Raw genomic sequence first — 21,290 nt, 5'->3', positions numbered from 1 at the left:
TCAGGATACGTTGTGTAATGAGAGGTCAGACAGAAAGCTTCCCCCATATTGGTTGGTAACGCAGTAGCCTTGCCCTTTGTAGGTGAGTCTCTATCATAAGGATGTTTCACCACAACTTAGTCACAGCCAACTGGTATCACCCACACCTGGAGCTCAGCTAGACAGCCACTTAGGATTGGTATTGGGTTCCGAGTACACAGAGCAAAAAATAGGTAATCGGCACAGCAGTGGTAGACCAGGGCATGACATCTGATTGATTCACCTAGTGGCAGCAGGTATATTGCAAAAAGCATAGGAGATAGGACAGGACCTTGAGGAACATTGCATGGCAATGGTGATGATGAGATAATAACGGTTCCTCACCTGTGTGATGTCTATTGTGTGAAACAGCTGATTTACTTCTCAAACTCAGAACATGTGACTTTTCTCATGTCTAACGAGATGTGATTTGTGTGCAAAACATTTCCCACACTCAGAACATAGAAATGGTTTCTCACCTGTGTGACGTCTCTCATGTGTAACAAGATCTGATTTCTGTACAAAACATTTACCACACTCAGAACATTGAAATGGTTTCTCACCTGTGTGATTTCTCTCATGTCTAACAAGAGCTGATTTGTTTACAAAACATTTCCCACACTCAGAACATGGAAATGGTTTTTCACCTGTGTGACTTCTCTGATGTGTAATAAGATGTGACTTATGTATAAAACGTTTTCCACACTCAGAACATGGAAATGGTTTTTCACCTATGTGACTTCTCCTCTGATGTGTAACAAGTTGTGACTTATGTATAAAACATTTCCCACACTCAGAACATGGAAATGGTTTCTCACCTGTGTGACTTTTCTTATGTATAAAAAGAGCTGAGCTTTGAATAAAACATTTTCCACACTCAGAACATGGAAATGGTTTCTCACCTGTGTGATATCTCTCATGTCTAACAAGTTGTGACTTATATATAAAACATTTCTCACACTCAGAACATGGAAATGGTTTCTCACCATTGTGACTTCTCTCATGTATAACAAGAGTTGATTTTCGAATAAAACATTTTCCACACTCAGAACATGTAAATGGTTTTTCACCAGTGTGACTTCTCTCGTGTATAACAAGACGTGATTTTTGTATAAAACATTTTCCACACTCAGAACACGGAAATGGCCTATCACCTGTGTGATATCTCTGATGTGTAACAAAAGCTGATTTGTATGTAAAACATTTCCCACACTCAGAGCATGGAAATGGTTTCTCACCTGTGTGAGTTTTCTGATGTGTAACAAAAGCTGCTTTGTATGTAAAACATTTCCCACACTCAGAACATATCAGTGGCCTCTCACCTGCCTTACCTGTGTGTTGGTTAATAGGCTTTGTGTTCTGTGTAAAACATTTGGCATCTATAGAACAGGGAAACACTGTATCTACTCTCAGAGCTGTAACAGATGCACCAATATCAGAGTGATCAGGAGAACATTTCCCAGGATCAGAGGGATCAGCTGATAAAGCTGGATGTATAACTGGTGTAATGGGATTATCTCCTGAAGAATCCTGTCTACTGTCATTATCTTTTATGTCACAATCCGGGGATAACATTAGATGTCCTTCTGAGATATTCCTGCTTGTGTGTCCGTCTGCTGGAAATAAAATACATTATGGAAATATACATTTTCCTGTAACAATTTTAATCTTGTAAAGATTATAATTAAAAATAGCAAATTACTATAAAATGAGTAGACGAGACCCATGGTGTCACATGGTACAATATATCATTCTATAAGTGACATTATTACATGTAAGCATTGCTTTTATGTTTATTTATTTTATTAAAACCAGGATGATTGGATTGGAGTATAACTAACACAGAGAGATCACATGGGATTACTACAGGTGACATGAGCTGCTGCCATAATGTCTACCTGAAGAAGCCCAAATCTTTCTATCAGTAGCTGGAAGACTTCCTGATGTAGGGACCAGTCCCTTGGAACATCCTGCCTCAGTCTCAGCTATTCGGCCACTGTATACTCCTAGCCTGATACATGGAACATGTGAGGTGACTCTCTCTACACAATATATCATCTTTCCCACCTCTACCACCATCTCACTGCTTTCCTGGCACACCCGCTGTCTGAGAATACTCGGAGATGCTTCTCCAGTAACTACTGATGGAAACATTGATCTACTGTCCATACTGCTCTGACTTACAGGACATTTATGTGATGCTTCTCTTCCCGTAACTATATACCTTATACTATCGTCCTGTAACACACAGTGATATGATGTGAGGGGGAGAGCAGGAGTATAATAGGGGCTGATGGTTCCTGATGTATGAGATCCACCAGAGAGTGTGGGGAGGAGACTGGTCAGATATCTGGGCTGGTAACACAGTGACATGATGTGAGGAGAAGAGCAGGAGTATAATAGGGGCTGATGTCTCCTGATATATGAGATACACCAGAGAGTGTGAGGAGGAGACTGGTCAGATCTCTGGGCTGGAAACACACAGTGACATGATGTGAGGGGGAGAGCAGGAGTATAATAGGGGCTGATGGCTCCTGATTAATGAGATACACCATAGAGTGTGGGGAGGAGACTGGTCAGATCTCTGGGCTGGTAACACACAGTGACATGATGTGAGGGGGAGAGCAAGAGTATAATAGGGGCTAATGGTTCCTGACTCCACCACTGTAAAAATACATATTCCTCATTAGTTTGTACTGACAGAGGAGGGTGTAGGCTAAGAGATTGCTGTAGTGACTGAGAAAGGAGAATATGTGACTTTTTTCTGTAATAAATGTTTACTACTCACCTGTGCCGATATCTGTAGGGATCTCCTCCTCCTTACACTGCTGATCACCCCTCACATACGTCTCTTCTTCTCCCTCTGTATCTTCTGCCTTTATATCAGTCAAATACGTCCCATCTTCTCCCTCTATATCTTCTGCCGTTATATCAGTCACATACATCTCTTCTCCTTCTATATCTTCTGCCTTTATATCAGTCACATACGTCTCTTCTTCTCCCTCTACATCTTCTGCCTTTATATCAGTCACATACGTGTCTTGTTCTCCCTCTATATCTTCTGCCTTTATAGCAGTCACATACGTGTCTTCTTCTTCCTCTATATCTTCTGTTTTAATATTAGACAGACGTTCTACCTGTATACAGTCAGATTAAACTGAGGTGAAACAGTATAATATCAGTGTATAAGACACACAGCTTCTCTACAGATAATACAGTGACAGTCACTTTAGTATATTGTCGAGACCCTAAATTCCACCTACCCGATCCTCCTGTGGGGTCCTGTGATTCTCCTCTGTACAATCCTGGGAATACAGAGCACGGGGACATCTCTCTGGGGTATCTCTGTTACTGAGCCCATCTGTAGGAGACACACAAAGACTGAGTACAGTGTATATATGTGATTATCAGATGATGTTTGTATAAAAGGGGTCCCCATACCTGCTCTCCCCTGTACAATACATGACAGTCTCCTCTTACCCAGTGATGTGAGGGGCCGGTGATTCTCCATCATCACGTCCTTGTACAGACCCCTGTGTTCCTCTATATACTCCCCCTCCTGCATGGAGACATAGACAGTGACATCCTGACACCTTATAGGAACCTGACACACACAGTGATACAGTCATCACCTAGACACATCCCCTGGTTACTTTATAATGTCCCATTCCCAGAAGACACCTCTCCAGTCGTTACCCAGACACATTCCCTGGTGTTACTGTATAATGCCCCATTCCCAGCAGTCACCTCTCCAGTCAGCACCCAGACACATTCCCCGATGTTACTGTATAATGTCCCATTCCCAGCAGTCACCTCTCCAGTCATCACCCAGACGCATTCCCCGGTGTTACTGTATAATGCCCCATTTCCAGCTGTCACCTCTCCAGTCATCACCCAGACACGTCCCCTGGTGTTACTGTATAATGCCCCATTCCCAGCAGTCACCTCTCCAGTCATCACCCAGACACATCCCCTGGTGTTACTATATAATGTCCCATTCCCAGCAGTCACCTCTCCAGTCATCACCCAGACACATCCCCTGGTGTTACTGTATAATGCCCCATTCCCAGCAGTCACCTCTCCAGTCATCAGCCAGACACATCCCCTGGTGTTACTGTATAATGCCCCATTCCCAGCAGTCACCTCTCCAGTCATCACCCAGACACATCCCCTGGTGTTACTATATAATGTCCCATTCCCAGCAGTCACCTCTCCAGTCATCACCCAGACACATCCCCTGGTGTTACTGTATAATGCCCCATTCCCAGCAGTCACCTCTCCAGTCATCACCCAGACACATCCCCTGGTGTTACTGTATATAATGTCCCATTCCCAGCAGTCACCTCTCCAGTCATCACCCAGACACAGCCCCTGGTGTTACTGTATAATGTCCCATTTCCAGCAGTCACCTCTCCAGCCATCACCCAGACACGCCCCCTGGTGTTACTGTATAATGCCACATTCCCAGCAGTCACCTCTCCAGTCAGCAGCTGAATGATCTTGTTGATGAATTCCAGGATCTTCTGGTCACTGTGCCTCTCATGTATCAGTCAGTGAGGTGGTGGCAACGTGATGGGGCTCTGGGTCCTGCTCAGTCCTCCTGACACACGGGGACGGCTGCTGGGTGTCTCACACTCACCGGATGTCTTCCTTACTACTGTGTAATCCTGCGAAATTAGTGAGACATCAATATCACTGTAAATACTCCCAAATCCCCAAACCTCCCCAGTCATGTCCCTGTATTATTACTACAGATATAACAGATGTCACTGTGACTCTCCCAGATCCCCGCACCTCCCCAGTCATGTCCCTGTATTATTATTATAGATATAAATGACATCACTATGATGCTCCCAGATCCCCTCACGTCCCCAGTATTATTAATACGTCCCTGTATTATTAATAGAAATATAAGTGATGTCACTGTGACGCTCCCAGATCCCCTCACCTCCAGTCATGCCCCTTTATTATTGCTTTAGATATAAGTGATGTCACTGTGTAGCTCCCAGATCCCCTCACCTCCCCAGTTATGTATCTGTATTATTACTATAGATATAAGTGATGTCACAGTGACACTCCCAGACCCCCTTACCTCCCCAGTCATGTCCCTGTATTATTACCATAGATATAGGTGGTGTCATTGTGACACTCCCAGATCCCCTCACCTCCCCAGTCATGTTCCTGTATTATTACTATAGATATATAAGTGGTGTCACTGTGACACTCCCAGGTCCCCTCACCTCCACAGTTTGTCATTGTATTTTTACCATAGATTTAAGTGATGTCACAGTGACACTCCTAGACCCCCTCTCCTCCCCAGTCATGTCCGTTTACTATGACTATAGATATAAGTGATGTCACTGTTACATTTCCGGATCCCCTCACCTCCCCAGTCATGTCCCTGTATTATTACTATAGATATAAGTGATGTCACATTTGCTTCATAATGCTCCTATTATCATCTGTTACACATGCCAGGGGTATTATGGTCTCTGCTTTAATATATACTAGAATTTGAGCAATATTTTCAATCCCCACAATTACATATAATAAAATTAATATTAGTAATAATAATAACAACAACAACAACAACAACACTAAAGGCTGCACCCCAGTATAAAAATAATAACAGATGTCTGTAAAAGCAGGACACCTCAGACCATTCCTCTTGTATTGTAGGACATCCCCACCACTCCCGATGTATAATAATAATAACAGGACACCACAAGCTGCTGTTCCTGTATAATAATAACAACCGTACACAAAAACCTGCTTCTCCTGTATAACACTAATAACAACAGAACACCCCATTCTGCTTTCCCTTTATAGTAATAATAAAATTACACCTCAGGCTGCTTCCCCTGCAAAAAAAATGGATTTTAATGACCTACCGGTAAATCCTTTTCTTGTAGTCCATAAGGGATATTGGGAGAATCTAGTACGATGGGGTATAGACAGGGTCCAAAGGAGCCGGTGCACTTTAAATTTCTTTAAACTGGCTGTGCTGGCTCCAACCCTCTATGCCCCATCCCACAGGCAGTTATAGGGAAAACAGTGCCCGAAGAAGAAAGGACATACTTGAGAGAAGGAAGATCACAACAATGAGTGGTGAGATTTACACCAGCACACCACAACATAAAGCAACCAGCAATGGCTGGTAACAAACAGTAACAGCTGAACAGGTAACCGTACAAAAGAGAACCTGCAGAAAAGTCACCGCACTGAGGCGGGCGCCCAATATCCCTTATGGACTACGAGAAAAGGATTTACCGGTAGGTAATTAAAAAGGAGATTTATGGTAAGAACTTACCTTTGTTAAATCTCTTTCTGCAAGGTACACTGGATTCCACAGGGAATAACATCGAGGTGTAGAGTAGGATCCTGATCCGAGGCACCAACAGGCTAAAAGTTTTGACTGTTCCCAAGATGCTCAGCGCCGCCTCCTCTATAACCCCGCCTCCTCTATAACCCCGCCTCCGTGCACTGGAGCTCAGTTTTGTTAACCAGTTCCGCAGCCATGTTATCCTCTAATGCATCTGGGACGTCATAACCGTGCACAGCGGAATCAGTCCCAGACCCATCTTCCCATGTAGCTGACATTATATGAAAGCGTAAACCACGGGCGACGTAGTACAATGTCAGGAGATAGAACACCTAACTCAAACCCCCCCGTACAGTGTGACAGCACAAACGGAGGATTTCTGAGGTAAAATGTTACTGAAAAACACAAAGAAAAATACAGAATACGTATATCCTGTGAAATACCTATATTATATAATAATCCTGACGCACGGAGCCCCCTCAGGTTACAGAATATAGGGATAGCACTATATTATCTAATAATCCTGACGCACGGAGCCCTCAGGTTACAGAATATAGGGATAGCACTATATTATCTAATAATCCTGACGCACGGAGCCCTCAGGTTACAGAATATAGGGATAGCACTATATTATCTAATAATCCTGACGCACGGAGCCCTCAGGTTACAGAATATAGGGATAGCAGTATATTATCTAATAATCCTGACGCACGGAGCCCTCAGGTTACAGAATATAGGGATAGCAGTATATTATCTAATAATCCTGACGCACGGAGCCCTCAGGTTACAGAATATAGGGATAGCAGTATATTATCTAATAATCCTGACGCACGGAGCCCTCAGGTTACAGAATATTGGGATAGTAGTATATTATCTAATAATCCTGACGCACGGAGCCCTCAGGTTACAGAATACAGGGATAGCAGTATATTATCTAATAATCCTGACGCACGGAGCCCTCAGGTTACAGAATATAGGGATAGCAGTATATTATCTAATAACCCTGACGCACGGAGCCCTCAGGTTACAGAATATAGAGATAGCACTATATTATCTAATAATCCTGACGCACGGAGCCCTCAGGTTACAGAATATAGGGATAGCAGTATATTATCTAATAATCCTGATGCACGGAGCCCTCAGGTTACAGAATATAGGGATAGCAGTATATTATCTAATAATCCTGACGCACGGAGCCCTCAGGTTACAGAATATAGGGATAGCACTATATTATCTAATAATCCTGACGCACGGAGCGCTCAGGTTACAGAATATAGGGATAGCAGTATATTATCTAATAATCCTGACGCACGGAGCCCTCAGGTTACAGAATATAGGGATAGCAGTATATTATCTAATAATCCTGACGCACGGAGCCCTCAGGGTACAGAATATAGGGATAGCAGTATATTATCTAATAATCCTGACGCACGGAGCCCTCAGGTTACAGAATATAGGGATAGCAGTATATTATCTAATAATCCTGACGCACGGAGCCCTCAGGTTACAGAATATAGGGATAGCAGTATATTATCTAATAATCCTGACGCACGGAGCCCTCAGGTTACAGAATATAGGGATAGCAGTATATTATCTAATAATCCTGATGCACGGAGCCCTCAGGTTACAGAATATAGGGATAGCAGTATATTATCTAATAATCCTGACGCACGGAGCCCTTAGGTTACAGAATATAGGGATAGCAGTATATTATCTAATAATCCTGACGCACGGAGCCCTCAGGTTACAGAATATAGGGATAGCAGTATATTATCTAATAATCCTGACGCACGGAGCCCTCAGGTTACAGAATATAGGGATAGCAGTATATTATCTAATAATCCTGACGCACGGAGCCCTCAGGTTACAGAATATAGGGATAGCACTATATTATCTAATAATCCTGACGCACGGAGCCCCCTCAGGTTACAGAATATAGGGATAGCAGTATATTATCTAATAATCCTGACGCACGGAGCCCTCAGGTTACAGAATATAGGGATAGCACTATATTATCTAATAATCCTGACGCACGGAGCCCCCTCAGGTTACAGAATATAGGGATAGCACTATATTATCTAATAATCCTGACGCACGGAGCCCTCAGGTTACAGAATATAGGGATAGCAGTATATTATCTAATAATCCTGACGCACGGAGCCCCCTCAGGTTACAGAATATAGGGATAGCAGTATATTATCTAATAATCCTGACGCACGGAGCCCTCAGGTTACAGAATATAGGGATAGCAGTATATTATCTAATAATCCTGACGCACGGAGCCCTCAGGTTACAGAATATATGGATAGCAGTATATTATCTAATAATCCTGACGCACGGAGCCCTCAGGTTACAGAATATAGGGATAGCAGTATATTATCTAATAATCCTGACGCACGGAGCCCTCAGGTTACAGAATATAGGGATAGCAGTATATTATCTAATAATCCTGACGCACGGAGCCCCCTCAGGTTACAGAATATAGGGATAGCACTATATTATCTAATAATCCTGACGCACGGAGCCCTCAGGTTACAGAATATAGGGATAGCAGTATATTATCTAATAATCCTGACGCACGGAGCCCTCAGGTTACAGAATATAGGGATAGCAGTATATTATCTAATAATCCTGACGCACGGAGCCCTCAGGTTACAGAATACAGGTATAGCAGTATATTATCTAATAATCCTGACGCACGGAGCCCTCAGGTTACAGAATATAGGGATAGCAGTATATTATCTAATAATCCTGACGCACGGAGCCCTCAGGTTACAGAATATAGGGATAGCAGTATATTATCTAATAATCCTGACGCACGGAGCCCTCAGGTTACAGAATATAGGGATAGCAGTATATTATCTAATAATCCTGACGCACGGAACCTTCAGGTTACAGAATATAGGGATAGCAGTATATTATCTAATAATCCTGACGCACGGAGCCCCCTCAGGTTACAGAATATAGGGATAGCAGTATATTATCTAATAATCCTGACGCACGGAGCCCTCAGGTTACAGAATATAGGGATAGCAGTATATTATCTAATAATCCTGACGCACGGAGCCCTCAGTTTACAGAATATATAGATAGCAGTATATTATCTAATAATCCTGACGCACGGAGCCCTCAGGTTACAGGATATAGGGATAGCACTATATTATCTAATAATCCTGACGCACGGAGCCCTCAGGTTACAGAATATAGGGATAGCAGTATATTATCTAATAATCCTGACGCACGGAGCCCCCTCAGGTTACAGAATATAGGGATAGCAGTATATTATCTAATAATCCTGACGCACGGAGCCCTCAGGTTACAGAATATATGGATAGCAGTATATTATCTAATAATCCTGACGCACGGAGCCCTCAGGTTACAGAATATAGGGATAGCAGTATATTATCTAATAATCCTGACGCACGGAGCCCCCTCAGGTTACAGAATACAGGGATAGCACTATATTATCTAATAATCCTGACGCACGGAGCCCTCAGGTTACAGAATACAGGGATAGCAGTATATTATCTAATAATCCTGACGCACGGAGCCCTCAGGTTACAGAATATAGGGATAGCAGTATATTATCTAATAATCCTGACGCACGGAGCCCTCAGGTTACAGAATATAGGGATAGCAGTAAATTATCTAATAATCCTGACGCACGGAGCCCTCAGGTTACAGAATATAGGGATAGCAGTATATTATCTAATAATCCTGACGCACGGAGCCCTCAGGTTACAGAATATAGGGATAGCAGTATATTATCTAATAATCCTGACGCACGGAGCCCTCAGGTTACAGAATATAGGGATAGCAGTATATTATCTAATAATCCTGACGCACGGAGCCCTCAGGTTACAGAATATAGGGATAGCAGTATATTATCTAATAATCCTGACGCACGGAGCCCCCTCAGGTTACAGAATATAGGGATAGCACTATATTATCTAATAATCCTGACGCACGGAGCCCTCAGGTTACAGAATATAGGGATAGCAGTATATTATCTAATAATCCTGACGCACGGAGCCCTCAGGTTACAGAATATAGGGATAGCAGTATATTATCTAATAATCCTGACGCACGGAGCCCTCAGGTTACAGAATATAGGGACAGCACTATATTATCTAAATAATCCTGACGCACGGAGCCCTCAGGTTACAGAATATAGGGATAGCAGTATATTATCTAATAATCCTGACGCACGGAGCCCTCAGGTTACAGAATATAGGGATAGCACTATATTATCTAATAATCCTGACGCACGGAGCCCTCAGGTTACAGAATATAGGGATAGCAGTATATTACCTAATAATCCTGACGCACGGAGCCCTCAGGTTACAGAATACAGGGATAGTACTATATTATCTAATAATCCTGACGCACGGAGCCCCCTCAGGTTACAGAATATAGGGATAGCAGTATATTATCTAATAATCCTGACGCACGGAGCCCTCAGGTTACAGAATATAGGGATAGCACTATATTATCTAATAATCCTGACGCACGGAGCCCTCAGGTTACAGAATACAGGGATAGCAGTATATTATCTAATAATCCTGACGCACGGAGCCCCCTCAGGTTACAGAATATAGGGATAGCAGTATATTATCTAATAATCCTGACGCACGGAGCCCACAGGTTACAGAATATAGGGATAGCACTATATTACCTAATAATCCTGACGCACGGAGCCCTCAGGTTACAGAATATAGGGATAGCAGTATATTATCTAATAATCCTGACGCACGGAGCCCTCAGGTTACAGAATATAGGGATAGCATTATATTATCTAATAATCCTGACGCACGGAGCCCTCAGGTTACAGAATATATGGATAGCAGTATATTATCTAATAATCCTGACGCACGGAGCCCTCAGGTTACAGAATATAGGGATAGCAGTATATTATCTAATAATCCTGACGCACGGAGCCATCAGGTTACAGAATATAGGGATAGCAGTATATTATCTAATAATCCTGATGCACGGAGCCCCCTCAGGTTACAGAATATAGGGATAGCAGTATATTATCTAATAATCCTGACGCACGGAGCCCTCAGGTTACAGAATATAGGGATAGCAGTATATTATCTAATAATCCTGACGCACGGAGCCCCCTCAGGTTACAGAATATAGGGATAGCAGTATATTATCTAATAATCCTGACGCACGGAGCCCTCAGGTTACAGAATATAGGGATAGCACTATATTATCTAATAATCCTGACGCACGGAGCCCCCTCAGGTTACAGAATATAGGGATAGCACTATATTATCTAATAATCCTGACGCACGGAGCCCTCAGGTTACAGTATATAGGGATAGCAGTATATTATCTAATAATCCTGACGCACGGAGCCCTCAGGTTACAGAATATAGGGATAGCACTATATTATCTAATAATCCTGACGCACGGAGCCCCCTCAGGTTACAGAATATAGGGATAGCACTATATTATCTAATAATCCTGACGCACGGAGCCCTCAGGTTACAGTATATAGGGATAGCAGTATATTATCTAATAATCCTGATGCACGGAGCCCCCTCAGGTTACAGAATATAGGGATAGCAGTATATTATCTAATAATCCTGACGCACGGAGCCCTCAGGTTACAGAATATAGGGATAGCAGTATATTATCTAATAATCCTGACGCACGGAGCCCTCAGGTTACAGAATATATGGATAGCAGTATATTATCTAATAATCCTGACGCACGGAGCCATCAGGTTACAGAATATAGGGATAGCAGTATATTATCTAATAATCCTGACGCACGGAGCCCACAGGTTACAGAATATAGGGATAGCACTATATTATCTAATAATCCTGACGCACGGAGCCCTCAGGTTACAGAATATAGGGATAGCACTATATTATCTAATAATCCTGACGCACGGAGCCCCCTCAGGTTACAGAATATAGGGATAGCAGTATATTATCTAATAATCCTGACGCACGGAGCCCTCAGGTTACAGAATATAGGGATAGCACTATATTATCTAATAATCCTGACGCACGGAGCCCCCTCAGGTTACAGAATATAGGGATAGCACTATATTATCTAATAATCCTGACGCACGGAGCCCTCAGGTTACAGTATATAGGGATAGCAGTATATTATCTAATAATCCTGATGCACGGAGCCCTCAGGTTACAGAATATAGGGATAGCAGTATATTATCTAATAACCCTGACGCACGGAGCCCTCAGATTACAGAATACACGGATAGTAGTATATTATCTAATAACCCTGACGCACGGAGCCCTCAGGTTACAGAATATAGGGATAGCAGTATATTATCTAATAATCCTGACGCACGGAGCCCTCAGGTTACAGAATATAGGGATAGCAGTATATTATCTAATAATCCTGACGCACGGAGCCCTCAGGTTACAGAATACAGGGATAGCAGTATATTATCTAATAATCCTGACGCACGGAGCCCTCAGGTTACAGAATATAGGGATAGCAGTATATTATCTAATAATCCTGACGCACGGAGCCCTCAGGTTACAGAATACAGGGATAGCAGTATATTATCTAATAATCCTGACGCACGGAGCCCTCAGGTTACAGAATATAGGGATAGCAGTATATTATCTAATAATCCTGACGCACGGAGCCCCCTCAGGTTACAGAATATAGGGATAGCACTATATTATCTAATAATCCTGACGCACGGAGCCCTCAGGTTACAGAATATAGGGATAGCAGTATATTATCTAATAATCCTGACGCACGGAGCCCTCAGGTTACAGAATATAGGGATAGCAGTATATTATCTAATAATCCTGACGCACGGAGCCCTCAGGTTACAGAATATAGGGATAGCAGTATATTATCTAATAATCCTGACGCACGGAGCCCTCAGGTTACAGAATACAGGTATAGCAGTATATTATCTAATAATCCTGACGCACGGAGCCCTCAGGTTACAGAATATAGGGATAGCAGTATATTATCTAATAATCCTGACGCACGGAGCCCTCAGGTTACAGAATATAGGGATAGCAGTATATTATCTAATAATCCTGACGCACGGAGCCCTCAGGTTACAGAATATAGGGATAGCAGTATATTATCTAATAATCCTGACGCACGGAGCCCTCAGGTTACAGAATATAGGGATAGCAGTATATTATCTAATAATCCTGACGCACGGAGCCCCCTCAGGTTACAGAATATAGGGATAGCAGTATATTATCTAATAATCCTGACGCACGGAGCCCTCAGGTTACAGAATATAGGGATAGCAGTATATTATCTAATAATCCTGACGCACGGAGCCCTCAGTTTACAGAATATATGGATAGCAGTATATTATCTAATAATCCTGACGCACGGAGCCCTCAGGTTACAGAATATAGGGATAGCAGTATATTATCTAATAATCCTGACGCACGGAGCCCCCTCAGGTTACAGAATATAGGGATAGCAGTATATTATCTAATAATCCTGACGCACGGAGCCCTCAGGTTACAGAATATATGGATAGCAGTATATTATCTAATAATCCTGACGCACGGAGCCCTCAGGTTACAGAATATAGGGATAGCAGTATATTATCTAATAATCCTGACGCACGGAGCCCTCAGGTTACAGAATATTGGGATAGTAGTATATTATCTAATAATCCTGACGCACGGAGCCCTCAGGTTACAGAATACAGGGATAGCACTATATTATCTAAATAATCCTGACGCACGGAGCCCTCAGGTTACAGAATATAGGGATAGCAGTATATTATCTAATAATCCTGACGCACGGAGCCCTCAGGTTACAGAATATAGGGATAGCACTATATTATCTAATAATCCTGACGCACGGAGCCCTCAGGTTACAGAATATAGGGATAGCAGTATATTACCTAATAATCCTGACGCACGGAGCCCTCAGGTTACAGAATACAGGGATAGTACTATATTATCTAATAATCCTGACGCACGGAGCCCCCTCAGGTTACAGAATATAGGGATAGCAGTATATTATCTAATAATCCTGACGCACGGAGCCCTCAGGTTACAGAATATAGGGATAGCACTATATTATCTAATAATCCTGACGCACGGAGCCCTCAGGTTACAGAATACAGGGATAGCAGTATATTATCTAATAATCCTGACGCACGGAGCCCCCTCAGGTTACAGAATATAGGGATAGCAGTATATTATCTAATAATCCTGACGCACGGAGCCCTCAGGTTACAGAATATAGGGATAGCACTATATTACCTAATAATCCTGACGCACGGAGCCCCCTCAGGTTACAGAATACAGGGATAGCACTATATTATCTAATAATCCTGACGCACGGAGCCCTCAGGTTACAGAATATAGGGATAGCAGTATATTATCTAATAATCCTGATGCACGGAGCCCTCAGGTTACAGAATATAGGGATAGCATTATATTATCTAATAATCCTGACGCACGGAGCCCTCAGGTTACAGAATATATGGATAGCAGTATATTATCTAATAATCCTGACGCACGGAGCACTCAGGTTACAGAATACAGGGATAGCACTATATTATCTAATAATCCTGACGCACGGAGCCCCCTCAGGTTACAGAATATAGAGATAGCACTATATTATCTAATAATCCTGACGCACGGAGCCCTCAGGTTACAGAATATAGGGATAGCAGTATATTATCTAATAATCCTGACGCACGGAGCCCCCTCAGGTTACAGAATATAGGGATAGCAGTATAGTATCTAATAATCCTGATGCACGGAGCCCTCAGGTTACAGAATATAGGGATAGCAGTATATTACCTAATAATCCAGACGCACGGAGCCCTCAGGTTACAGAATACAGGGATAGCACTATATTATCTAATAATCCTGACGCACGGAGCCCTCAGGTTACAGAATATAGGGATAGTGTTATGCACACCAGTGCCTGCAGGAACGTACTGGTGTCAGAACTGTTATGCACTCCAGTGTCTGCAGGAATGTACTGGTGTTTGAACTGTTATGCAAAACAAATGGACTCACAGACAAACTGGGGAATATGACATAACGTACACAGAAGGTGATAGGGTAACAAAATACACACAAAGTGAACAGAGAAGCCCAGAGGCTAAGGAACTGGGTATCTCCCTTGTATTAGAACTGCTCAGATAGAAAAAGCAAGATGTTGTGTTTTAATACGTAGAGAACCCGAAATGCTGTTGCTAAGGGCAACAGCAAAACCCTAAAGGGTTACCAACGGGTGTGGCAGTAAACTCCTTGGTCAGAGATGGAATGATAGACACAAGGAGAGTCTCCACAATCCTATTTCTCACTTGCAGTGCACAGGTTTTAGCTTACTGCCACTAAACTGACCCCTGACACCTAGCACAGTGAGACAGGATTAGACAGGCAAGTCTTAGAATACAGCCGCAAACTTGCTAAGTTCACAGAGTAGTAACAGAACTCCAGCAAGCTAAACGACTGACTCCAGTCTTACTGCTAGGTCTGGATTGGCAGAGTGTAATACCAAATCCCCAGGCCTATTTGCAGTAAGCAACAAACAAATACAAAGCTACACAGTACTGGCTAACTTTCATGAACTGACTAACCAACAAAGATTCAGCAGCATCTGCTTACTCTGAAAAGAGGCCTTATAAAGCAGGTGCTGTCCACGCCCCACTCAAACCTCACAGACTGTGAGCACAAAAACCAGCACCGGATCCCCTGCCGTGCACAGAGCCTATAACCACTGCACAGCAAAAGACCCGAACCGGAGTATCAGCTGCGCTCAGGTTACTCCACTAGCACTTGTCTCCCGGTTGCCATGACGACGTGGCAGCACAGGGCAGGAGACCCTAACAGATAGCAGTATATTATCTAATAATCCTGACGCACGGAGCCCCCTCAGGTTACAGAATATAGGGATAGCAGTATATTATCTAATAATCCTGACGCACGGAGCCCCCTCAGGTTACAGAATATAGGGATAGCAGTATATTATCTAATAATCCTGACGCACGGAGCCCTCAGGTTACAGAATATAGGGATAGCAGTATATTATCTAATAATCCTGACGCACGGAGCCCTCAGGTTACAGAATATAGGGATAGCAGTATATTATCTAATAATCCTGACGCACGGAGCCCTCAGGTTACAGGATATAGGGATAGCAGTATATTATCTAATAATCCTGACGCACGGAGCCCTCAGGTTACAGAATATAGGGGATAGCAGTATATTATCTAATAATCCTGACGCACGGAGCCCTCAGGTTACAGAATATAGGGATAGCACTGTATTATCTAATAATCCTGACGCACGGAGCCCCCTCAGGTTACAGAATATAGGGATAGCACTGTATTATCTAATAATCCTGACGCACGGAGCCCTCAGGGTACAGAATATATGGATAGCAGTATGAGTGAGATACACAGAGTGGAGATCACACAGCAGCTATATGCACACACACAGTCATATGTACAATGCAGGAATTATAACACACAATAAAACTGCACTGGACTAGCAATACTACTACTGAGTACGGCTATGTATATAAAGAGATATATCAATGCACAGTAAAAACTGGATGAATGTCACAGGGTACTTGTACTAAATAACCCTGAAGTATGCCCTTTTTCTTAACTAACACTGTCTAAACGACATGTAGAATACTTAAGTGTCCTGTAAAAGCATATCGCTGATGATGCAGGCGGCTTTACAGAAAAGGCATCACCCAGCAGTCCCGGAATCAGCGCAGCTCATGTGTAATGGCGCCCAAACGCTGACAGGGAGTGAGGGAGACAGAGAGATGCAGCTCCAGGGCGGGAACAATTACTCTAAATGGCGCCCATGGGCTGGGGGAGGGGCTACAGGTCAGAGCCGGGTACTGTGGGCCTTAATAAACTGGTTTATGAGGAAACTTGACCTGTGCCCTTGCCCTGGTGGTCTATTGGGGTCCCTGTACCAACACAGTGTCCACCCCAGCGCGCTGCCCGCCTCCTAATGGCCACGCCGGATCACGATTTTCAGCGGGTCCCACCTGGGGGAACCTTACCTCCTCCCTGAATGTGGCCACGTGATCCCGGAGAATAGCGGTGAGTGTGTGTGCCCTGGGTGAAGCACCAGAACCTCCGCTGTAAGTACCCGGCAACCAGGGACGCGGGAGTATACAGCCCCGCTGGGGGAGGTGATGGAGCTGCAGCAGGAGATGTCAGAATGATATCTAGCACTAGAGGGCCTCTGCTGCAGCCCTTGAAGTCGCCTATTTCTTCTTTAAAAAGCTCTTCTCAGGGCTGCTGGAGCAGCCCCTACCTGTTAGTGTCCTGCGCTGCAGTCACCAACTACAAACTGAGCTCCAGTGCGCAGAGGTGGGTTATAGAGGAGGCTGACCATCTTGGGAACAGTCAAAGCTTTTAGCATGTTGGTGCCTCGGATCAAGATCCTACTCTACACCCCGATGTTATTCCCTGCAGAAATCCTATTTTCTCTAGCATCCATAAGGGATATTGGGGGAATCTAGTACGATGGGGACATCCCAAGGCTTCTAGAACGGGCGGAAATGTGCAGAGACGTCTGCAGCACCACCTGCCCAAACTGGTTATCCTCTTTGGTCAGGGAATCAAACTTGTAGAATTTCACAAAGGTGTTTATCCCCGACCAGGTAGAAGCTCGGCATAGTTGCAAGGCCGAGACACAACGGGCAGCAGCCCAGGAAGACCCTACCGATCTTGTAGGTAAGGCTGCCGACAAATAGGCCTGTTGGATAGTAAGTCTAAGCCAACGAGCAATGGACTGGTTTGAAGCAGGGCAACCCTTTTTCTGCACATCATATAGCACGAACAAGGAATCAGTCTTTCTGATCCGAGCCGTCCTCTTGACATAGATCTTCAAGGCTCACACTGTATTAGCTTGAGCACCCTTGGGAGCAATGGAATTGGAGGAAACAGGAAGACCAGCTGGTAAGGCCAAGGTGACGCCAGTGCATCTACTGCCCTCGCCTGAGGGTCCCTGGTTCGTGAGCAATACCAACAAACCTTCTTGTTGAGTCGAGAAGCCATTATGTCTATTTGTGGGCAGGCCCACCAGTCGATGATCTGCTGAAACACCTGATGGTGAAGCCCCCACTCTCCCGGGTGGAGATCGTGACGCCTCAGGAAGTCAGCTTCCCAGTTGTCAACTCCTGGAATGAAGATTGCGGACAGTGCTCTTGCATTTTTTTCTGAACAGAGGAGTATCTTTGACACCTCTCACATGCAGGCACTGCTTTTTGTCCCTCCTTGTCAGTTGATGTACGCCACGGCCGTGGCGTTGTCCGACTGCACCTGAATGGCTCGATCCCAGAGGAGGGGAGATGCCTGAATCAGAGCATTGTAGATTGCCTGAAGTTCCAGAATGTTGATCAGAAGCAGGGCTTCGCGGGCTGACCACCTGCCCAGGAACTGAGCACCCTGGGTGACAGCTTCCCATCCTCTCAGAATCGCATCCATCATGAGGAGGATCCAATCCTGAATCCCGAAACTTCGGCCTTCCAGTAGGTTGGAGGACTGTAGTCACCACAGGAGGGAGATCGCCTGAAGTTCCAGAATGTTGATGGGAAGCAGGGCTTCGTGGGCTGACCACCTGCCCTGGAACTAAGCCCCTGGGTGACAGCTTCCCATCCTCTCAGAATCGCATCCATTGTGAGGAGGATCCAATCCTGAATTCCGAAACTTTGGCCTTCCAGTAGGTCGGAGGACTGCAGCCAACACAGGAGGGAAAGCCTGGCCTGAGGTGACAGCCGTATTATTCGGCGCATCTGAAGATGTGATCCGGCCCACTTGCTCAGGAGATCCAATTGAAATGTTCTGGCATGGAACCTTCCATACTAGATCACCTCGTACGACGCAACCATTTTCCCCAACAATCTTATGCAAAGATGGATGGATATTCGAGTAGGCCGGAGAACCATGCGGACCATCTCCCGAAGTGTTCTCGCCTTGTCCTCTGGGAGGAACACTTTCTGGGCCACAGTATCCAGCACCATTCCCAGGAGCAGCTGAGTTGGCTCTAGGTAGGACTGTAAATTGAGGATCCACCCATGATGTGACAGAAGTTGAATAGGGTGACCTATATTGAGCAATAGAAGCTCCCTGGATCTCGCTTTTATCTAAGTAAGGGACAATATTGACCCCCTGAACCCGGAGTTGGAACATCATCTCCACCATCACCTTTGTGAACACCCTCGAAGCTGTGGACAGGCCGAAGGGTAGCGCCTGGAACTGGTAGTGATCATTCAGCAGGGCACACCTCAGGTAAGTGAGAGGTGGTCAAATTGGGATATCTAGATAGGTGTCATTGATATCCAGGGAGACCATGAACTCCTGTTATTCCAGACCTGCAATCACTGCTTGCAAGGATTCCATCTTGAACCCGAAAACCTTTAGTAAGGGTTCAAGGATTTCAGATTAAAAATGGGTCTTACCGAACCATCAGGTTTCGGTACCATGAACAGGTTGGTGTAATGACCCTTTCCCTGTTATTGAAGAGGCACTGGAACATTGACTTGGAATTGGACTAATTTTAGGATGGCCTGTTGCAGCGTAACACGCGTAACTGCCAAAGCCGGTAAGCTTGATTTGAAAAATTGTCGAGGAGGAGCGCCGTCGAACTCCAGCTTGTAGCCCTGAGAAATGAAGTCCTGTACCCAGGTATCCTGGCAGTAGCTTTCCCAGATGCAGATGAAGTGATGCAGCTGAGCTCCCACCTCGAGATCCCCTCGGGGTGGGCAGGCACCGTCATGCTGAGGCCTTAGGGGAAGCTGAACTGGTGCTTTTTTCCTGGGAACCTGCAACTGCTGGCCTTTTTTGCCTTACCTCTGGTGCCTCGCGCAGCATTTTGTTGCGCCTCTGGTTCACGATCAAAACATAGCGGTCCGAAGTAGATGGCCCCAGGTAAGAGCCTAGCCGGTGGGGCCCCAGAGGGGAGAAACGTGGAATTCCCCACAGTAGCTTTTGAAATCCACAAAACCAACTCAACCCCGAATAGCCACTCCCCTGAGAAAGAGAGAGACAGCACACTACGCTTGGAATCTGTGTTCACTATCCACTGGCGTAGCCATAAAGCTCTGCGCGCCGACACTGCCATGGCAGTAGTATTTGCATTAATAGCGCCTATCTCTTTAATAGAGTCGCACAGGACGCGTGCAGTATCCTGAATGTGTGTGATTAGAGTAACCATACTCACCAGAGACATATCCCCCGCAAGGCCCTCTTGAACTGGCCTGTCGAGTTGGGAATGACATGTGTCAACCAGCCACCTGCTATCACAGGTCTTTGTGATATACCAGTCTATCCCCAGGCTCCCTCAAAGCCGAGGAGCCAGGGACCGGTCTCTTCAGACAGGCGTGAGACAGATGTCAACAGCCATGGGATCTTCACAGTTTTTCCTGCCTTCAGGAGAAAATGGGAAAGTGTTAAGAAGCGTCTGGCCACCTAGAATATTTTATCAGGATTTTTCCAGGTCAACTTTAAACATATCATCTAATTCCTTAGAATCAGGGAAAGTGACGCTAACCTTTTTCTGTTAGGAGAAAACGAATGCTTTAGTGCATTGTCTTCTACTGGGAGTTGTAACACATCCCTGATAGCAAGTATGAGGGGCTCAAGCCCTTGTGCAGGAGATGAATCCTCGGTAATAGTGTCCAGCTCCCCCTTCTTCTGTTCCTCTTCATCAGTTACTGAGAGTAAGTCAGGTCACCCACGTGTATGTGGCCCAGAGCTAGGGAGAGAGGTCTGTCCTCTGCCTCTTGTAGCCAGGTCCGCTACAGCCTGCTGCAGTCGCTGTGTCTTATGACTATTTGCAGAGGGCTGAGAGAACATGTCCGCCATCCAGGGAGTATAACCAGGATGGCTGCTGCACCTCCCTCCTCCTCACAAGCCTGTGAGGACTTGTAACATTGTTCATGAGAAGAGGGGGGGATCTGCATGTGCATAAATGGTGTTTACCAT

General features: G+C 44.6%; 1 protein-coding gene across 1 annotated transcript in view; it reads right to left on the bottom strand.

Annotated features, from left to right (window-relative positions):
• Nucleotides 1-21,290, bottom strand: part of LOC134983782 (zinc finger protein 585A-like) — a 213,333-nt gene that overhangs the window by 182,086 nt on the left and 9,957 nt on the right. Inside the window, exons 2-6 of the mRNA XM_063949418.1 lie at nt 4,494-4,685; nt 3,499-3,577; nt 3,282-3,379; nt 2,807-3,155; nt 639-1,634 (exon numbers count right to left, since the gene is read on the bottom strand). Coding sequence (XP_063805488.1) covers nt 639-1,634; nt 2,807-3,155; nt 3,282-3,379; nt 3,499-3,532 — 1,477 coding nt within the window. The 5' untranslated portion in view covers nt 3,533-3,577; nt 4,494-4,685. The remainder of the gene's footprint in view (nt 1-638; nt 1,635-2,806; nt 3,156-3,281; nt 3,380-3,498; nt 3,578-4,493; nt 4,686-21,290) is intronic.

This window comes from Pseudophryne corroboree (genome assembly GCF_028390025.1).
Source record: "Pseudophryne corroboree isolate aPseCor3 chromosome 3 unlocalized genomic scaffold, aPseCor3.hap2 SUPER_3_unloc_24, whole genome shotgun sequence".
NCBI classification, from domain to species: domain Eukaryota; kingdom Metazoa; phylum Chordata; class Amphibia; order Anura; family Myobatrachidae; genus Pseudophryne; species Pseudophryne corroboree.
This window is presented reverse-complemented; position numbering and strand designations above follow the sequence as displayed.